At 39.5% G+C, this 19,846-nt stretch overlaps 1 protein-coding gene across 5 annotated transcripts in view; it reads left to right on the plus strand.

Moving 5' to 3' along the window:
• PAM (peptidylglycine alpha-amidating monooxygenase) overlaps positions 1-18,540 on the plus strand; it is a 151,854-nt gene extending 133,314 nt beyond the window's left edge. For 2 of the 5 annotated variants that reach the window (XM_044446882.1, XM_044446886.1), the window contains 7 exons: positions 172-372; positions 4,984-5,102; positions 8,747-8,846; positions 13,104-13,157; positions 15,546-15,749; positions 16,868-16,924; positions 17,723-18,540. In XM_044446882.1, coding sequence (XP_044302817.1) covers positions 172-372; positions 4,984-5,102; positions 8,747-8,846; positions 13,104-13,157; positions 15,546-15,749; positions 16,868-16,924; positions 17,723-17,907 — 920 coding nt within the window. In that variant the 3' untranslated portion in view covers positions 17,908-18,540. The remainder of the gene's footprint in view (positions 1-171; positions 373-4,983; positions 5,103-8,746; positions 8,847-13,103; positions 13,158-15,545; positions 15,750-16,867; positions 16,925-17,722) is intronic. The other 3 variants (XM_044446884.1, XM_044446887.1, XM_044446883.1) reach the window with 2 other exon arrangements.
• Positions 18,541-19,846: the final 1,306 nt, after the last annotated feature.

Raw genomic sequence — 19,846 nt, forward strand, 5'->3', positions numbered from 1 at the left:
AGACAAATGTCATCTGGAAAGTGCCCCAGCTTAAAACATACCCCTGTAGCTCATTAAACCAATGTTGACTGAACAAACCATTTTTTTCTGTTTTAGCTTAAAATACTAGCATTTCTGGCTATTATTAGTGAGTTTAGATTTGCTGCTTTAATTGGATATTTTCTGTTTCAGAGACTTCTGTTGATCAAGCTAAGCCTGGTCAGTTCAGCATCCCTCACAGCTTAACACTTGTAACTGAGTTTGGTCAACTGTGTGTAGCGGACAGAGAGAATGGTCGAATTCAGTGTTTTAAACCAGAGACTGGAGAATTTGTGAGAGAAATCAGACATCCATCATTTGGAAAAGAAGTATTTGCCATTTCTTATGTTCCAGGTAGACAATTTAAAATCAAAAATCTGTTGTATCTGAGACCTCTGCATTCTTCTAAGTGGTAATAATATAATTCTTGCATTCATTGGAAGTATGAGGCATTCCATCTGCCTTTCTAGCCTCTGGGGGTTTCTCGTGTTGCCTCCTCAAAACTTATTCCCAAATTTAAAATAGTTAAAATGTTTTTAATGAAAGTTGAGATGGTTCAAAATCAAACATGGGCAGGCTTTCTTAAAAATTCCAGAAGGGCAGAGTTGTCAGAACATTTTCAAGTTTAACTACTGAAAAGGTGAACTATGGTCTCGGCTGTCCAAGGCAGGGGGCTGGCTGGTCAGCATACTTAGAAGAAAACAGACCACATGGGACTGTGCTAAACAAAAAGCTTGCACTATGTGGACTGCATAAGGAGCAACAATTAAGACATACAACAAACTTGGAGGGGTTGGATATAGTTTAGTAACTGTCTGCATTTTGAGAAAATGAGAAATTGTAGAAAGTTGAGTTTCTGTGAGATTATGTCATTAGGCAACACCTCCAGGGACTAGCTAGAAGTTACATGGTAAGTATGTATAACAGAGGAGCCTGTGAACTTGATTTGAGAAGTGCTGGAGGGATGCTTGCCCTACAAATAAAAGATTGCAGTTCTTGAAGCCCAAATTTCCCTAGCCCTTACCAAAATGCTTTTTCACCCAAGGGGAGAAATATGAAGAAATCCTCTTGGTATCATGGCCAATCAATCTGCTCTTCATATCACTCCTTTTACATCCTTTATCTTAGGACTTTGGAAAGAGAGCAACTCAGACTGAAGTAATTTACATAACTCTTTATAGGGCAATGAGATTGTGGTTCTCAGACCTGATTGGTCTCAAGAACCATGGCACCTATTGTTCAATTTGGACCGGATCCTATTCTCCAGATGAAGGGTGCTCAGTTACACCCAGCTCCTAATATCTTTTATTATATTTGAGACCATGTAGAAGGTATCCAAACAGTGGTTCAGGGGAAAGAAAACAAACTCCCCTGGTTGTATTAGTGATGAAGTTCTAGAGGATTTTTGGCTGCTCTCAGTCAGAGTTTGTGCCCTACCATCTATGAAAAGCAGGTGGCTGCTTTAGACAAGATCCCAAGAGATCAAGAAGGCTGTCTTATTTCACACAATATCTTTCAAGGAAGTACCTTTTTGCAGAAAGTCAGCCTTTCTCATCCCCTCTCCACCATACCCACATTTATTTTATTTTTTGGAATCTATATTTGGTCCTCAGGGCTGCCAAATGAGATTACTTTTAGGTTGGCCTGGAGACAGGGGAAGCTCTAACCTCACCCACATCAAGGCAGCGATTTCACTACTGCTGTTAGTGGTGAGGAAATACAGTGGTACCTTGGCTCACAAACTGAATCCATTCCAGGACTCTGGTTGTAACCCAAATTGATTGTGACTCAAGTCAAATTTCCCCATGAGATTCAATGTAAATAAGGTTAATCTGTTCTGGCCCCTCCGAATGTGGTTGTGAGCTAAATTTTGGTCATGAGCCAAGTCAAATTTCCCCATAAGGTTCAGTGTAAATAAGGTTAATCAGTTCTGTAACTATTTTTTTAAATCAGAAAAATTTGAAACAAAGTGACAAAGAACAACAATGTAGCAAAGTACTGTACAGTACAGTACAGTGGAGAACTAACCTAGGTGGTGGGGAGGTTATTGTTTTGAGGGAGAGTCCCCCTCCAAAAGGACATTGGGGAAATCTCTTTCAGGGGTTTCCTCTCTTCTTTGTCCCTTAGCTGCAGGGTCAATTTTGGTGAAAAATCTGTCTATAGTCACTTGTTTTTTTCCTGCGCTGCATAACCCTCCAGAAATGAGAGACCACATTATCATTAATCAGTTTCAACACTCTGTTTGTTACAGTTATGTTGGGTGGTGCTTCTCAAAGAAATCCTGGCACTCATTCCATTTTTTCATAATGGATTGTATCACATCACTGCTAACCTCCTCCTTGTCTTCCTCTTCCTCAGTGGACTCCTCCTCAGCAAGTGCCTTCTGCTGCTCACTCTGGAGTTCAGCAGGTTCTCCTGTTGTCAGCTCCTCTGTCTTCCCTGCACGAACACAACTGCGATCGTGGCCACCTCTCCCCTCGGGGAGGGGGGAGATGGTCACAATCGTGCTGGTTGGGGGCACAAGATTGTGCCAGTTGGGGGCACGAGATGGCCGAGATTGTTCCCGTCTTTCCTGCAGGAGTGTGCCCATGATCATTCATGTCTTCCCTGCACGAATGCAACGGCAATCGTGGCCATCTCCCCACTCGGGGGGCGGGGAGATGGCCATGACCTTCGTTGCCACCCAATATGGAATTCGCGACCCAAGTCAAAATATTCATGAAATTTTTGTTTGTGACCTGATTTGATTGTGAACCATGGCATTCATGATCCAAGGCACCACTGTATCAGTCTTCACCAGGATTACTTCTGTGAGCCCCATCCAGGACTAGGTCAGGACATCAGCATCTCTCCTTAAATAACTGGGTTCTATACTTTCAGTAGAATAGTATCTTTAAGGCAGCTTAAATAATAACAACAACAACAACAACAAAAATAACTGAAAACCATACCTTAAAACCAAACACCAAATAAAACACACTAAATGAAAACATGGCAAAATAAACTGCAACTACCTCCACTGCTTAAAGCATTTTCCAAAAGGTCCTTTTTAATTTTGTACAACACCCCCTACAACAGATTACTGCAAAAACACCATTGTTTATTTTCTGTTACTCATTGTGCTAGTTCTGATGTCCACATTAATAATTTTGCTGTGTATATTTTACCTATTAATCCTTTCTAGCGGAAGTATTTCCAAAACAGGTGAGGAAATTCCTCTCCTTATCAAAACGTCAACTTTCTTTTTTATATATAGAACTGAACCCGGATCTTTTTATCTTCTCTGTCATCCCTCTCCCTCTCTCTAATGCCTATGAATATCTAAAATATTAAATGCCATAATGCATATACCTTTGCTGAGGCTGATGTTTATAAATACAACTCCACTGTTTTATAGCTTCTTCACTGGTGGTTCAAATCCAAAGAGTTGACGTATTATTTCAAGTGCTGTTTGAGAAAACAGCAAAAATATTTCTACTTCAGTAGAGGAAGAAATTATATATTTCACGATTAGAACAAGAATGCAGGGGATTAAGCCTCTTGATTAAAAACCAAAACATTAATGATGAGAGTGTCTTAAAGTGCAAACATCTGAAAAATACAGCTTTCTTTATAATACTCAGTATAGAACAGTTTGCAATAGCAAGACAAGAATTCTAAACAGAATTGTTCTGAGGAAGGACAATTCAGATACAAAAGTTCAGATTCAAATTCAGATTCAAAACAAAAGTACAGATACAGGTTCAGACATTCCAACATCTTGTTGACAACTATTTTAGAGTTCCTATGACCATGTTGATGTCGTTAAATCATATCAAATTCTTGCTCTAATGTAATAGCAAGCCTCTTCTTTTTATCTGAAGGAATCCTTCTTTTGTCTGTTTTATTAAGGACACGTCTTAAAACCATCAAAACAATTAAAGACTACCATATATTACAGCAGTCAGCCTTAATATGCAGCACATGCACAGTTCAAGATAATCAGGTAGCAGTTTCTAAAGCCATAATGGTAACCCAGTAACTTCAACTGTGCCTACGCTAGCTCCACATGAATTGAATTTTGGTTTGCATTGAATCAATTAAATTTTAGTTTGCATTAAACATGACCTGGCAATATACAATTTACAGTAAATAAAATAATCTCATTATTTGAAATTGCACTAATTGCAACCTTGCTGTAAAAAGTTAAATTTGCTTATGTCTCTATACAAATTTGCTCAATGTGCCTTGGCTGTTGGGTGGTATAAATAAATTAAATAAATAAATGAACAAATAAATAATAAGTATCCCAAAAGGTGCTAAATTTTTAGAATTACCAAAGTTGAAAAAGTCTACAATGAACCTCTACTCCACTAATGAGTGCAAACATAATTTGCACAGACGGAGTGGCTCAGAAGACTGCAGAGGTTGGGCTGGAAAAGACAGTGGGATAAGTCCTGGGAAAAGGGCTATGGGGGAAACAAGCCATGTCCAGCTTCAGAGTGCCAGATTCTTAGTTGGGTTAACAAGAGAACAACCAACCTGTTTAATTTATTTTCAGGGTGGCTTCTTGTATCACTTGAATCGGTCCAATGTGAATGAAATGTGTGGCATGCATTTTGAAAATAAAAATAGTGCTGGCATGCATTTAAGAGAAGAGAGTCTAGGTTGCTAACTTCTCTTCATTTCGCATGCATTCCTTTTTCATTGCTTTTCCCCTTATTTCAAATTATTCTAACCCTTGAGCGCTGCCAATTTCTTCCTAGCAGGCATGGCTGAAATAGTTTGTATTCATGTTGTATTGAGAGAATTGTGACTCCATCACTGTTAAATGACTGTTTCATTTCCATGAGCTGCTGCACATTGGCAGTTACTGCTGACTAGTCAGCCTTCCCTATCCTACATTGTTCTGTCTAGACTGAGCTGTAAGAAGGAAGAATACTCTCACCACACACAGATCACTGAAGAATGAATGTATCTTTGTAGGTGGTCTGCTGTTTGCAGTGAATGGAAAACCATACCCTGGAGACAAGCAGCGGGTACAAGCTTTTGTGATGAACTTTTCAACTGGAGAAATCACGGACACTTTCATTCCACTTAGAAAGGTGACCTGTTATGAAGCTTCACTTGGTTTCATTAAAAATACATGTGCACTCTGTGTGTGTGTGGTGGGGGGATGCCCATGTCTTTCTCACGTTTCAAACTTCAATCTGAACAAATGAAAATTATCAAGAAGGTGAATGCAGGTACCTTATTCAATCTTGGATCTTACACTGTAGAATTTATGTCCTGTTTTCCAAATGGTACTATTAAGATAAGATGGCACCTCCAAAATAGGATCTTTGTGCATGAATGGATGAGGCATATAGAAGCATCTTCACCTACACACAATAATGCTGCAAGGAAATGGTGATCCAATTTGGATGTGATGGTCAGCCAAGGTTGTAGCTGTGTGTGAATGAGCCTTGGGTTATGCACTCTCCCCACCTCTCATCAGCCTTGGCAGCCTCCTCCCAGTTTTGTGCTGAAAGGAGAGGTGCATACCAGCAAACTGACACTGGTTACCACTCTTGCCCTCCTCCTAAGTTTCAGACAGGCTCTTTTTATTCTTTTGTTTTTAAATTTGCATGAATCTTCATGCAACTTAAACATTCAGTGCCTCATTCATTTTAAAACAAGGAGGGATCTTTTGTAAAAATGGCAAAACTCTTTTCAGGGGTCGAGATGAAAGATTTTTGGTAATACTGAGAAAGGGGCAGCCAATCACTGTTATGTCCAGATAGTTTCCACTTCAAATGTGCAGGGGACAGTCATATTTCAGTTGAATATAGTAGAGCTCCTTAAAGACTGGTCTTGGTAATTTCCCCTGTGACAAAGCTTTATTGAATTTTCTGTGTGTGTACACTGAACTCTTTTACTGGATACATTGCAGTCTTATACTTATCACTGGAAATAAGTTGAATCTGACATTATGTAGAACTTGCTTCTTTAGAATATCTATTTTGTTTTGTTAAAACAGTTCTAGATTGCCTTTTAGCCAATAACAAGGGCACCAAAGGCAATTTTCAAAATAAAATACGACAAATTCAGTTTAAACAGTAATGTGGCAGTAGCCAACAATAAGACATGTTTAAGAAGCAGCATCCCAGCAGTTTATTCTCTTTCACTAAACATTAAGTTTTAAAGGCACTTATTAGTTGTCTGAGATTCCCCTTAAAATATGCAGTACACAATTCAGTCACAGATGGGGTACTGGGCTGTATGCAAGATTCTCTTGATAGGGTTGGGCTGCTTCTAGAAATTTAAATAAGAATGTAAATAAACAAGTTGTAATTGCAAAATTTTGAGAGCATGCTGGTTGCTGAGCAGGGAAGCTGGTCCTTTTGAAATTTTTGACAGATCTCTGTTGCTTTGGAAATTGGAATTTCCATGAAATAAATCTGCATGAGTGTGAATTTTAAGCTGCATGCTGGCACAGTGCTTACATTATTAGGAACCTGGATCTGCTGAGGGATAAATCAAAAAGATATATGGTTGGAGAGATATGAAAGGATTTTTTGGTGGGGGAAGTTTCAAGCAAAAGAGAACCCCCCTTGAAAACTGGGGTGAGGGAAAAGAAGCCAGCCATCTACATAATTCTCACTCCTGGGTCCCATTCTTGTGCAAGGCTAGTAGAGCAGGCATAAAAGTGTTTAGAAACTTGAGTTTACATCATAGCACTGTATCTTGATCATATATAGTTTGGTTATTTTAGTGTGTTTTTGTGGTGAGTACTGTTTAACACAATCTGCCTTAAAAGCTTGGCCTATATTGAAAGGCAGAATAAACATGGATTGATAATAATATTTTGGTGCTTCATGGTAATAGACAGGTACTTGCAACAAGCCCTCTGCTAAGAATCTCCAAAATAGTTCAGCAAACAAAGATGAAATTATCCCCTCATCTCCATATTTTTCATTAAATAAGATGCCTCTAATTTGTGCCATACACAGTTTCTGGCTCAGAGTATTCTCAGCACACAATGGATGATTACTTTATATGAAAAGCATTTTATTTAATTAGGCTACAGCCACAAATAGGTAGAGATCAAGCCAGGAAATAAATATGGTAAGTCAAACAGAGAACTTTCACTAGACTGAGGCCAAATCACGGCATACAGCAGAACCCCCATTTGAGCTGGCTCAGTTTCCCCGTTTTCAGTTAACCATGGTTGACCTCAGCCTGAAAGAGAAGTTATAAAGTGCCAAAGGAAGTCTTACATTGCTGAGTTAAGAATGAACAAAATAGGGGAAAAGAAATGTATATAGTTGGAGTTTTATTTTGAGTATATCATTTAATTTGAGTTTATTTTGTGGTTTGCCACCCACAGGCACCCGCTTGCTATTGTATAGCATTCACTATTATCTGTGGTTTCAGGCAACTGCTGGGACCTGGGAATCGATCTGCACTGATTCAGGCCCTGCTGCATTCATTTTCTCTTTCCACTTCCTATTTCTAACTTGTCTTAAACTGCCACCAGGCACGCAGCATCAACTTGCCTTTCGATTAAAGTTAATTAGTCCTCTGCATTTTTGTCTTCCTTGAAAACTTAAAGCCAATGCTAGATGTACCTTGAATGAACTCCTTATTCTCCTAAGCATTTTTCTGTCTCTTCACTGAGAGTAGGAAACAAATAGTACTGCCACCTAAACCCTAAAACATCAGAGTTAGAAAAGACTGCACACTGCAAAGTAATCTAGGTTGTTTTCCAGGACAGACTATTCTGGGATCTAGTGTATGTGTTCTTTTTTTAATTGTGACTATATAGTATGCCTTGAGGTTTTCCTTAAACCTGTCTATACTAGGCAGGAAGAGAACAGAGTTGCTGCATGGTATGAGTGAAAGCAGTTTGTTCTTGAGTTAAACTCTAGATTAGTTGCTAGGTTCAAATCTCATGTTTGCAACCTGTGACCACAGCAATTTTCATTTGTTCAGAGAAAACAGAAGTGAGGTCCATGCAAGAGGCAGTGTACTCACTCCAACTTGTGCCTAGCAGATATCATGGGTTAATTAATCCAAGATTCAGTGCTATGTTTGAACTGAGCTGGAGAAAGACAGGATCTTTCATTGTTTATATCGATGATTATTATCATTACGTGGCATTTATATCCTGCCTTTCGCAATGTGGCTTACATAGTTCTCCTCCACTCTATTTTCATATTCATGACAACAACACTATGAGGTAGATTGGATTGAAAGTGAGCAACTGGCACAAAGTCAGCCAGTAAGATTTATGGTTGAGTGGGAACTAGCACCTTGATCTCGCCTGTCTCCACTTCAGCAGTCTGGCTACCAAACCACACTGGCTATTATTGAGATAGCACTCGTAATGTGCACTTAGCTTTTAAGCATCCAGGCAGTCTTCCTTTAATAAACAAAATTGTTGGTCTTTTTTTTCTCTGCAGAGATTGACATATCATTGTACAAGAGTAGCCAGCAAAGCCATTTTATTTAAACTCAGTGGGTTATCTGCTGCCATGCAGGCTCTGGAGAAATTCAGATTAGCATAGGGGAAGTTAACCATATTCCATTGACATCATAAGACTTCCATCACATTTTTGCCAATGTTGATTACACTGAAACCCCTAACTTTACACCATCCAAAGTTAAATCCGCACCTCAGACTGTTGACTGAATGGGTGTAAGTGTTCAGATTTTATTCTACTGTGCTGATTTCCAATTTTAAGACACTGGATGTTTACCTTGGCAGAATTTTGAGATGCCGCATGACATTGTTGCTTCAGAAGACAGAACGGTGTTCATTGGTGATGCTCAAATCAACACATTATGGAAATTTGCATCCACAGAAAGTAAGTAATCTTTGCCTTAAACTCTTAAAAGCATCAGGCAATATTTTCAGGCACACATTCAACTCAGGACTCCCTAACCTCTGCATCTTAAGGACACCACTGCAGTTTTAAAGAAAATATACTGGATTTTCCCATTACTGTTTCAGTGCAAGGGAGCCTCTCTTTTGGATGTGACTATTCCATACATAGAGAGAATCTATTGAGCTCTGATTTACGGTGTCCTGATGGAGCACCTATCCCAGCGTGAACCTACCCATACATCCAAGGCCCTCCTCCAGGTGCTGTCTCTGAAGGACACTTGGAAGGCAGCAACAAGGGAAAGGGCCTTCTCAGTGGTAACCCCCTCAGTGATAGAATGATCTCCCCGATGAGGCCAGTATCACGCCAGCAATGTTATCTCTTTGGTGCTCTGTTGACACCTTCTCTGAGGCATATGGTAGCTTATGATGAGATTTTTACTCTTTAATTCTTCCTTGTTGATCATTTAACAACAAGTGTGTGTATCTCTGTCTGGTGTGTATTTGTATTTATAGGGTTGTTAAAATGTTTTTTAAGGTTTAAATCTTTGTAAATTGTCTGGAGAGCTTTGGCCATAGGGTTGTATAGAAATGTGATAAATGAAATGAATGGAAATTTTTAATTTGTCTTGGGAAACAAGACTTAAAAGAATATGCATATTAAGTGCTAAATCTTGCTTCTGCAAGCAGTTGGCCTTGCTTGCAGATGGGCACTGGTGAGTGTAAGGGAATCGGTGGAGGTCCAAGCATCCTGTTGGAGTTGCCCATTGTGACCAGTTAACTGGCACTGGTTGAGTATATCATGCCACTTTGTAGTTATTTCTGCCCTGGCCAATAGCCCATTTCAAGCCCAAATCAGAGTGTTGGTTTTAACCTTAAAGGCCTGGGGCTAGCTCACCTTCAGGAGCGTGTCTTCCTGTATTTATCTGCTTGGACCCTGAGGTATTTATCTGGGGCTGTCCTCTAGAGGTCTCTGTCCAGTGCAGAAAGACAGATGGCTACAAGAGAGCACCTTTTCACGGGTGGTTCCTCATTAGTGAAATGCCCTGCCTAGCATTGGCGTTTTGATTTTCACAAGCACTTTTGGAACTGGTTTAGTTCTTTTAAATCTTGGCAATGTTTTAGAACCCTGTTATTGGTTTTACTTTTGTTTATATACTTTATTATGTGTTTCCTTTTATCCCCGTTGCTAGTTTATCTTGTACTATTTTATTGTAATTGTTTTATTGTAGCCTTGTGTGTTATGTTTTTAATTTATTTGTACACTACCTGAATAACTTCATTTTGGGGGCAAAAGGAAAGGTTACAAAAGCCATCATAGGTCTGGAGAAACTTCACTTGCTGAAAAAAGCAAGTGAAGAGAGGCATGATAAAGGAGTGTGCATTGATGGAATGAAGAAGCATTTCTCCCACAACTTGAACCCAGAATCATCTAGACCAAGTCTTGGGGGATTCTGGAAAAGCAAAAGGAAGTGTTTATTCACACACAGCACATAATAAGATAGCCACCAAATTAAACATGTAGAGGATTGTGCTGGAAGACAGAACTATGAATCAGGAAGCCCCTAGCTGAAATCTTGCCTCTGCTCTGAATTCAGTAAGGGTCTGTGGTAAGCTGCTCTCTCTTGGGCTGTACCTTGCCATCTTCAACAGGGGTCTGGGGGTTTGGGAGCACAACTGTAGGATAGATGTTGGGCAAACTGCAGGTCAGTTTCATGAAATCCAAACTCATTCGAATCCATCACAGATCACTCTGAAATCTCTAGTGGCAGGATTTATTTCTATTTAAATATGAGCTAAACACAACTGGATTAACCCTAAATAAGTAGTTCAATGGAAATCAAATTAAAACAAATACGATAGTTTAAATAGAAGTAGGATTACAAATCTAATTAGCGATGTTTCAGAATTTCCAGAATGACAGCTGTTTTTGGTTATCTCCATTTGTTTTCTATCCTTGCTGTAGCTTCTGATTTTTATTTTAATTTGTGGGTTAGGGGAGGATATTGGGAGCCACTTGTCACTTTTGTTCTTTCAAGGGCTCAGCAGAATAGTTTGCATTATTAAATGCTGAGTTGCCATGCCTGGCAATATGATCATATTAGGGAGACCTCTTCATCCCCGACTTCTCCCTTAGCATCTGGCATTCAATGTCCATTGACAAGTCAGCTGAGAATTGTAGTGACTGTACTGGCCGAATGGCTTAATTTTCACTTTCCTGTGCCATTTCCACATCTTGTTAACTTAAATAAATTGCTCCCACTGGAACATTTGCTGCCACTTCGTTATTAAAAATGGTACTCACTCTTGGCTGAAGGTGTCCCTTTCAGTATTTCTGTTTTTAAAGAAATAAGCTAACAATCCCGGAATATTTTACTACTTTGCTGATTTTTTACATTAAATCCCCCCACAAAAAATAGCATCCAAAGCAGCATTTAGCCACAGTGAAAACAATACAGTGAAGAATACCAACACAGTTAGAATCAGAAATAAACAGAATGAAACAAAGCCAAGATTATTATACTAAAATATAACTGGAAGAGCAAGGCATTCCATTTGCAACAGCTAAAGCTACAAATGAAACTGCTTGCTTTTGCATGCACACTTCATATTATATTTTGGTTGGTTGGCTTGGTTGGTTGCTTGGTTTGTGGCCCACATTGTGAATTAGAATTCCTAAAATATCTTATATCAAATAAAACATAAGAACACTGGGGCTGATTCTACTGCAAAGCACAGCATTGTTCCAGAAAGTTGGATTAACATGCAGCCCCCTACTCCAGTTCCACTTGTGATCATTCCCATTCCGGCCATCCTTGCCCTTTGCCTGGAACTTGGTCAGCTGCTTATCTGTGCATTCCTTACACTCCCCCTGCTACCTGAACTTCATAGGGTTTTTTCCCCTGTCCAAAGGCAATTGTGAGAGCATTCAGGTGCAGAAACTGTGCCCAAGCTGGGTAGTGGAGTAATTGGCATGCAGATCCTTACGGATAAAGTGTCTAGGAATCTCTATGGCTAGAATAGTGCCATTGAAAACAGGTTATATACTCTTTGTCATGGAGTACTGCAAACTTCCACTTTTTAATTGGCACCAAATTTTGGAAAACAAAGTGTAGGGACATAGAATATATGTCAGCTTTTTTACTGAACAAATAAAAATGTCCCAGTCCCGTTTGTACTTGATATCTAGCAGTTTTCAGTTTCAGATCCTATCATTTCTTCTGCCAGAAACTTACTGGACTGGATGTGAACATGCCTGGGTATAGGAACTTGTTGTGTGCAAGTTGCACACACATAATGTGCAGGCAAACTGCATATTAAATGAATGGACCTTATACTTATCACAACGCTGCTCCTTCTGATAACTTCTTGACTGATTCTTCCCCTAGCTGAATGCTTTCATTAGGAGGTGTCTCTGATCTCAGTCAGTTCCATAACTGAGTGAGATTATTAATACAAAAGCATCGGGCTTTTTGTATGATTAACTGTATAATCTCCACTTTGAGTAGAAACAATACAGAAGTATGAAAGCAATAAATCATCATGTATAAAGCAACTGTGTTATCTGGAACTTTTTAAAAAAGATTGATGGTTCCATAATTTCTGGGCTTTCATGCTTATTTATTCATGTAGCTACGAGGTATCAGATGAGGAGCACTGACAATGTCTAGGCAGTGCATGCTGGAGTGGAGTGGATCATGTCTGTGCTTTGCAGGATGAAGCACTTTCCCATGGCTCCCATTTAACTCCCAGTTCTCCCAGCTCATGAAGCTTTGCTTAACTGAGACTGTATTGTGCACATAAGGGTTACTTGCTGATTTTTGTACTGTGGGCTTTGACCACAGAATATTGATTTGATTCAGGATGTTGGGATGTTGTCAACTGTGTGTGTGTGTGTGTGTGCATGCTGTCACACACACACACACACATTTTTTTGACTTTGAAAGACTTGCCTTCTTTTCTTTAAGAATAATGTTTTAACTAATCTGTTTTGACATGTACCATAATTAGGCCCTGAGCAAACTATTTTGTTTTCCTGGGCAAGAAACCTTCTGAAAGCGATATTCCACTTACTGGATCTCATATATTTTGCATATATTACCAGTTATGACCAGCCTCGCTAATCTTCTGTGTTGTGCATGCTTATGAAGCCAATTATGTGTCACAAATGGTAGCCATTAGTGCCACCATGAATCACACACCTCAAAGTAGTGCCTCAAAAGCAATTCTTGTGTTGCAGAAATGGAGCATCGGTCTGTTAAAAAGGCTGGGATTGAGGTACAAGAAATCAAAGGTTAGTCTTTTTCTTTGCAGTCTGTATCTTAAGTGCCTTGGGGAAAAGCTGTAAACTGGGGCAAGAGGGTTAGGTGATCCTCCTCAACAGTTATGACCGTTGATTCTGTATGCAAACAACTATCAGGAAAGCCACTTGTGTGAGAAAATGTTAAGGACATGACACGTATGGCAAGCCTACAACAAGACATGAAAACAGTGGCACCCTCGTGCTCATGTTTCCTAGCAACTAGAATTGGAATGGGACACATTCCCTTTCTGAAGGTGGTGCTAAAATATGTCCACTGTGACTAACAGCGTACAAGTTACAATCATTTTCTTATTGGCAAAGAAGCTAGAATTCAGGCCTTGGATAGCAAATTATTTATTTCTTTATTTTTATTTAAAGTTTTTATATGCCGTCCCCATTGCTACACAGCCTCGGGACGGCTCACAACATAAATAAAACAAATAGAATGACATTTACAATTACAATTTACAATTAAAACTTGGAAACACACTGGCTGCATAATTAAAACTATAAATATTAAAGATTATTAAAATACTATTTGAATAAAAAGGTCTTGGCCTGGGATTGGGATTATTTGCCCAATGCAGCAGCCCAGCATGGGTTAATTAATCCATGGTTTATTTTAGTATTAATCAAGGGTTGTTTAATGCTCACAGAACCCATGCTTACTAGGTTAGGGAATATTTAACCGGGCATTCATGGATCCCCCCAGCTCCCCATGAATTAAACAGCACACAGTAAGCTGTACTGTGTCGTCTTTCTCTTAGAAACTACTCTTCATAGTTTTTTTTTTAAAAAGGGATGGGAAAAAGAAATTTGTAACTTTTTGTCTTTTAAATATTATATATTTTTAAAAATCTATTGAAATGGGTGGCATTTTGGGATGTCAACATAAATCAGCTAAATAAAAAAAGCAAAACAGCGCTTTAAAACAGAAGGTGGGAAGAAATCTAATATATTAATTAAACATTATAGCAAATTATATGGCACAGCCTGAGACCGGAGAATTCAAGATGCCTCTTCCCCAAGGTGGAAGACAGGGCAGAATTTCAGTGAGGATTTTGCTCTTGCAAACATGAGGGCCATCGACTTGCTGGAGGTGGAAGTGTAGAATAAGGAATGAGAAAGCAGGGAAAGGATAACAAGCCATTCCTTCATCTACCTTTCACTGAATTGCTCCCTATTAAGTGGTTTGTTTGTTTTTATGTGGTATGATATTATATAAATGATTTAAGCAGTAGTTATGTAAATGATTCGGTCATTTACACAAGACCCAGTGTAGACCAACAATACCAAACTGCAACTGAAAGACAAAGGGCGGTATCCAACACTGCCCGTGCATGAGCAGGGCCCACTGCTGGCAAAGTTGGATGCTAGTACTTCCTAGAGTAACCTGTCTTGTTCTGCAAATGAGTGTCTCAGCTTGATTCCACAGATGCTTTACAAAACACCAACTTTCCTGTTGTGCCAGCAGTGGATTCTGTTGGTGCAGCATAATCAGTGGAGGTGAATGGGCAGCGTTGGATACTCCGCCTGGTTGGGGATAGAACTTCTTGGATGAAGTTCTTCTTTCCTCTTTCTTGACTGGCGACCCTTGAGAGCTATCAAGGAACATCCTCCTCAGTGATTTCCCCCAAATGGCTCTTATACTCTCCTGGCTCCTTATTAAAATACAGCTTTAACTCAGGCATGGCAAGTCAGAATCTCAGGAGAACAGAACTTGTTTGAGATTTGGCACATCTACCCTACCCAGCTGTGACTGCAGATGGCCACCTACTGTGCACAGGGGAATCGCTTCACCAGGATGAAGGGTGCTAGTGGGACACTTCTCCATGCTGTGTTTCACATTTCTTTTCAGCTGAGTACTTTAGAGCTATCATTTTATAATAATGAGATTGCTGTGGGGCCTTCTTCACAATTTGGTTGGGAAGATAAATACCACGGTGGCTCATTCAACACACAAATAATAGATTTAGCTTTTTCCCAGGTGCTGGAATCTGCCAGTCTTGGCTGTGCAGTCTGTCATGTATCAGTGCCCTCCAGACAGACCCATCCCATACATTTGTCCATGTGCAACAACTGCAAAAATCAGAATGTGTCCTGCAGGGATGATGGCCAAATCTCCCCCAAAACAATTATAGAAATTACTAGCAACATGTTACACAATACACAATGAAAGAGGGAATAAAGCTGAAAAACTGGTCAGTTTTTCCTCTCTTTCAAAACCTTTGCAAAGACTTTTTGATGGTTGCCAGTCTTGCAACAGAGCCATCTTGCTGCTGTTAATTACTGTTTGGAAGCAAACTTGAAAGTTTCAGTGGATTTCTTCTGTACAGCTTGAAAGTGCTAATCAGTGTTCAATCTCTTCTTTCCTTAAAGAAACTGAAGCTGTTATAGAAGCAAAACTGACCAACAAGCCCATATCAAAGGGATTGTTAAAGAAAAAGGAAAAGCAACATCTGGTCCAACAGGCTGGCACTGGAGTTTCTGTTGTTCTTATTACAACACTTCTGATTATTCCTATTGCTGTCTTCTTGGCAGTTGCCATATTTATCTGGTGGAGAAAGGCAAGAATCAGCACAGGTAATTAACTCATAACTTGTTACCAAGAAATCTCCTAACATCCAAAACCTTCATGCAGAGAGCTTTGTAAAACTATGTGAAATGCTTATTCCCACTGCTGCACAGCAGTCCGAATTGCTACCATCAGAGATGTACACCTCTGGATTTTTATATTCCCTTCACTTTGCAGTTAAGGTTAACATTTCTAATAATACTTTAGCAGTGGGGAGGTTTTCACTTTGTGAGTTCTTGAAAAATAGATGGTTCAAAATAAGTAGTTGAAGAATGCACAAGCAATTATTCAGAAGTCTTGCTGCCTTGTTTGGGTTCTCTTTCCTGCATCTTATTCTCGAGAAAGTATTTGAGCCTCCCTTAATGTCACATTCATTCTGCATGTACAGAAATAACTCTTCTTTCTCTTTTTAAACTTCTGTAATGCAACAATTCTTTCCTTTCTTTTTTTTAAACTTCTGTGAGTAGTTGCAAGTGGTCTAGACTTTTGGCTCCAATTATGCTCCATAAATGTGCACACAGCGGCTTTATTTTGTTTTTGCAAGGTAGAATAAAGACAAACTGTTCAAACCTATCTCCTAAATAGCCCTATAAACAGAACCATGCAATAATCTCAGCATTATGTCTCAGGAAAAAACTGTGCATTGTGCACAAATGAATGTCATAAAACTTCAATAGCAGCTCCCTGTAAGGGAAAGAAGGTGGGACTTGAGAGAAAAAGGGTCACAAGAATTCAATGCTTAACTTAATCCTAATGCCATTTTGCCACACTATTTTATTGGGACTTGTAGATTACAGGTAATGTTAGATTATGTTTCTCAGCTACTGTCAGACATTTTCAGGGGTATCAACAAATTTCATCTCAAGTGTCTAATACAGTTTAGTATGATAAGTGAAAGTATACTTCAAATGGTCAGAGACATTCATGCTTAGATATGTTGTTACTTTTTCATTAGAAACCCAAAAACCGATGCAGGTGTAATACTGAGATTGCAATTTCAGTTCTGTTTCTCTTCCACATACCTTGATTTTCCCCAGGGCTGCTTATTTTTCAGTCTGTGTTTCATTAATATAATTCTGCTATAGGGTTCTTGCTCCTGATTTAGAAATATGTCTCATTCTTATAGCTGATGCAGAGCATAAACTTGATTCAAGTTCAGGGAGAATCCTGGGCAGATTTAGAGGTGAGTAAGGGGAAAGGCCTGCTGTTGTGCTTCTAAAAAGTCAAAGCTTGTTTCTGTACAGATAAACACCAGCCCCTGAAATGCTTGGAAGGTTTGGATCTGTGCGTGGATTATTTCTAGCCCATCTTATGTGTAGCAAGTGCACCTGGTCTTGACTTTCTTTTCATTAGATGTTAAAATGCCTGCCCACTGCTAGTACATATTGTGTCTCTCTGCTAATGAATCCGACAGTTATTCCTGATGAGAAGCTATAGTGATGGTGGTGAGTCATCCCCCTTATCTAACAAGCAAAGCCTTTGGGAGTGGATGATTTGGCAGAGTTGGAGAAGGAACACAGGAGAGCTCTTAGAGACAGAGAACAATACTGAGAAATTGATCTTTGTCCTCAGACCTTTCCTTTATATCAGGAAGAAAAGAAGGGCTGCAATTATTTCTGTCAGCCTAAATTCAAAAATAATCCCTGAGCTAACTTTTAAGAAAAGGTTTGATGGAAGAGGATAGACTAAGCAGCAAACCCTGCATTGTCGCATTGTCAACTATGTCACATCTCACTTGCTGAGGTGGGGGTGGGGTGGGAAAAAAAACCCAGACTGCATTTCACTGGGAGTTGAAAACTCTTCTGCGTTTCTCTTATGCAGTCACTTTATACTGACCTTGCAAGAGCTCCAAGAGGGAGCTGTTAAACTATCAGTGCTGAAACCCATAAAATCAAAAATTGAGATGATCCTATGTAACACACATAACATGTTGCAAAGATGAACATATGACCACTTTCTTAAAGTGTGCCTCCATTCACAGGAAAAGGTAGCGGAGGCCTTAACCTTGGGAACTTCTTTGCAAGTCGAGCAGGCTATAGTCGAAAAGGTTTTGATCGACTTAGTACTGAAGGAAGTGATCAAGAGAAAGACGAAGATGATGCCACAGACTCAGAAGAGGAAGATTCTGTTTCTCAGCCTCCAGTGATACCTCCATCTTCTTCCTGAAACTGGTTTTGGATTTCTACATTGTATGATTCTACAAAGATTGCCAGATTTAGCACGTTTTGAGATTTTGTGTATTTAATTGTAAACTGTACTAGTCCCTTGTGAGGCTGTACACATTTTTTCCTTTTTTTAATTAATTTTGCTTCTGTTTAATTTTGAGGTGTGAACATTTCATATCAGTGCCATTGTCTTATATGACTCTTTTAGTAAAGCAGAACAATCTTATTTTAGTTGCAGTAATGATTTTAAACTAGTAGTACTTGCTTATTTTAGTTAGGGACCTTCTCTATATTTGTAAATAAGTCCCAATCTCTGCTTTAAGGGTTTCTTTCTCCAGTTTCCAGATTTTTCTTTTGTGCCTTTTCACTTTTAATGCTCTTAACCTACCACAGACCAGAGAGAATACAGTGCCACAGTGAAACAAAGCTGCTAAACCACCTATTTTTTACAAAAGAATCACTAACATTCTGTTGCTTTGAGAGAAAGTTTTTAAAAGTCTGTATTGAAAATGTTTTTCTTTCCTCCTCCAGACTTTGTGTGTTTCCAGGATGTCTTATTTTTAGATGGTTACACTGTTAGAACACTATTTTCAGAAGCTGAATGTAATTTGTGTAATAAAGTGTTCGCAGAGCATTTGCTGTCAGAGTATACTTTGGAACTTTGGCATTTATGGGAGAAGGAAACGCGACTTTGTATGAAACTTTTTAAAATTATATTTCAAATCACTGAATACAGTGCACGGTTTTATCACTGCTTTCTACCAGCAGGGGGAGGGAAAGGACAACCAAAGTGCTATTTTGTATGAAAGTTAGAAGATGTTTTGTTACGGGGCTTTTGCTTGTTTTTTTAAAGCAAACCTAAAAACCTAACTCTAAATTTGCATTGCATGTATAAATTCTTGTTGGTTTTTTAAAAGAAAAATCTGGCCTGTATATCCAAACTTCAGGGTATTTACTCAAATAAAACATTATCAGAGTTAAGAGGAAACCTGTGTCTCAACTTGCATAGAACTAATTTTATTTATCTTTCTTCCTCAGTCATACGCTATAGTCATACTATCTTAGTATGAAGATAGTTTTAAACTGTAGCATTTATAAACTGCTTTAGAGCATTCAAAGTAGTTCATATATAAGATTGTGGATAATCCTATTAGTAGTAGTACTACTTGTAGTACTACATTTCTATACCACTCCCATAGCCCACAAGGCAACTCTGGGCGGTTTACATAATGGCGGTTAACAAGAAAATATGAAACAACAGGATATAATAATAACAGATAAAACAATAGCATATACATCATATCTGAACAATAAAATAATAGCCATACATCAATAAAACACTTTTCCTTTCCCTCCACGAAAACCCCAATGGAAGGCATGTCATGAGCCGAACCAGCTGGAGCCAGGGGTCAGACTCGTTATGTTTGAATGGCACCAAACAGGTACCTTCAGCACTGCTCTTCAGCCACGGCCTGAGGCCCCTGCCTCGGCTGTGAGTCTGTTTCTATAGGCACCACTGCTGCTAGTGTTGATGTTTTTTGGCCTTGCCTCAGCCACAAGCATGGCTGCTCCTGCCAGCATGTTGTGCCTTTTCTCCTTGTGTGGAAACCACAGTGCATTTGGGGAGGAGTAGCCAGGGAAATGGAAGGTTTTCTGAGGGCTGAAGCTAATGGTGCCTGGGGCCACTCCTGTGTGGGGATGTCAGAACTGCTCCAACCGCCACAGCCAAGGACTGGGACAGGCACGTGGAGGCTACCCGGTGGGACGGAAGGATTCACAGGGTGGGCAGTATCACAAAAAAGAGCAACTATCCTGCTACAGCTCCATCTTAGGAAGGAGGCCCAGGGGCTCCAAAGCAGGCCATGGCGGCCTTGGCCTTGGCATTGGCCCTGGCCTGTCCCTCGCAGTGCTACCCACTTCAGCCCTCCCTGTGGATAGGC

The sequence above is a fragment of the Varanus komodoensis genome, unplaced genomic scaffold (genome assembly GCF_004798865.1).
Source record: "Varanus komodoensis strain SLA01 unplaced genomic scaffold, ASM479886v1 scaffold5, whole genome shotgun sequence".
Lineage (NCBI taxonomy): Eukaryota > Metazoa > Chordata > Lepidosauria > Squamata > Varanidae > Varanus > Varanus komodoensis.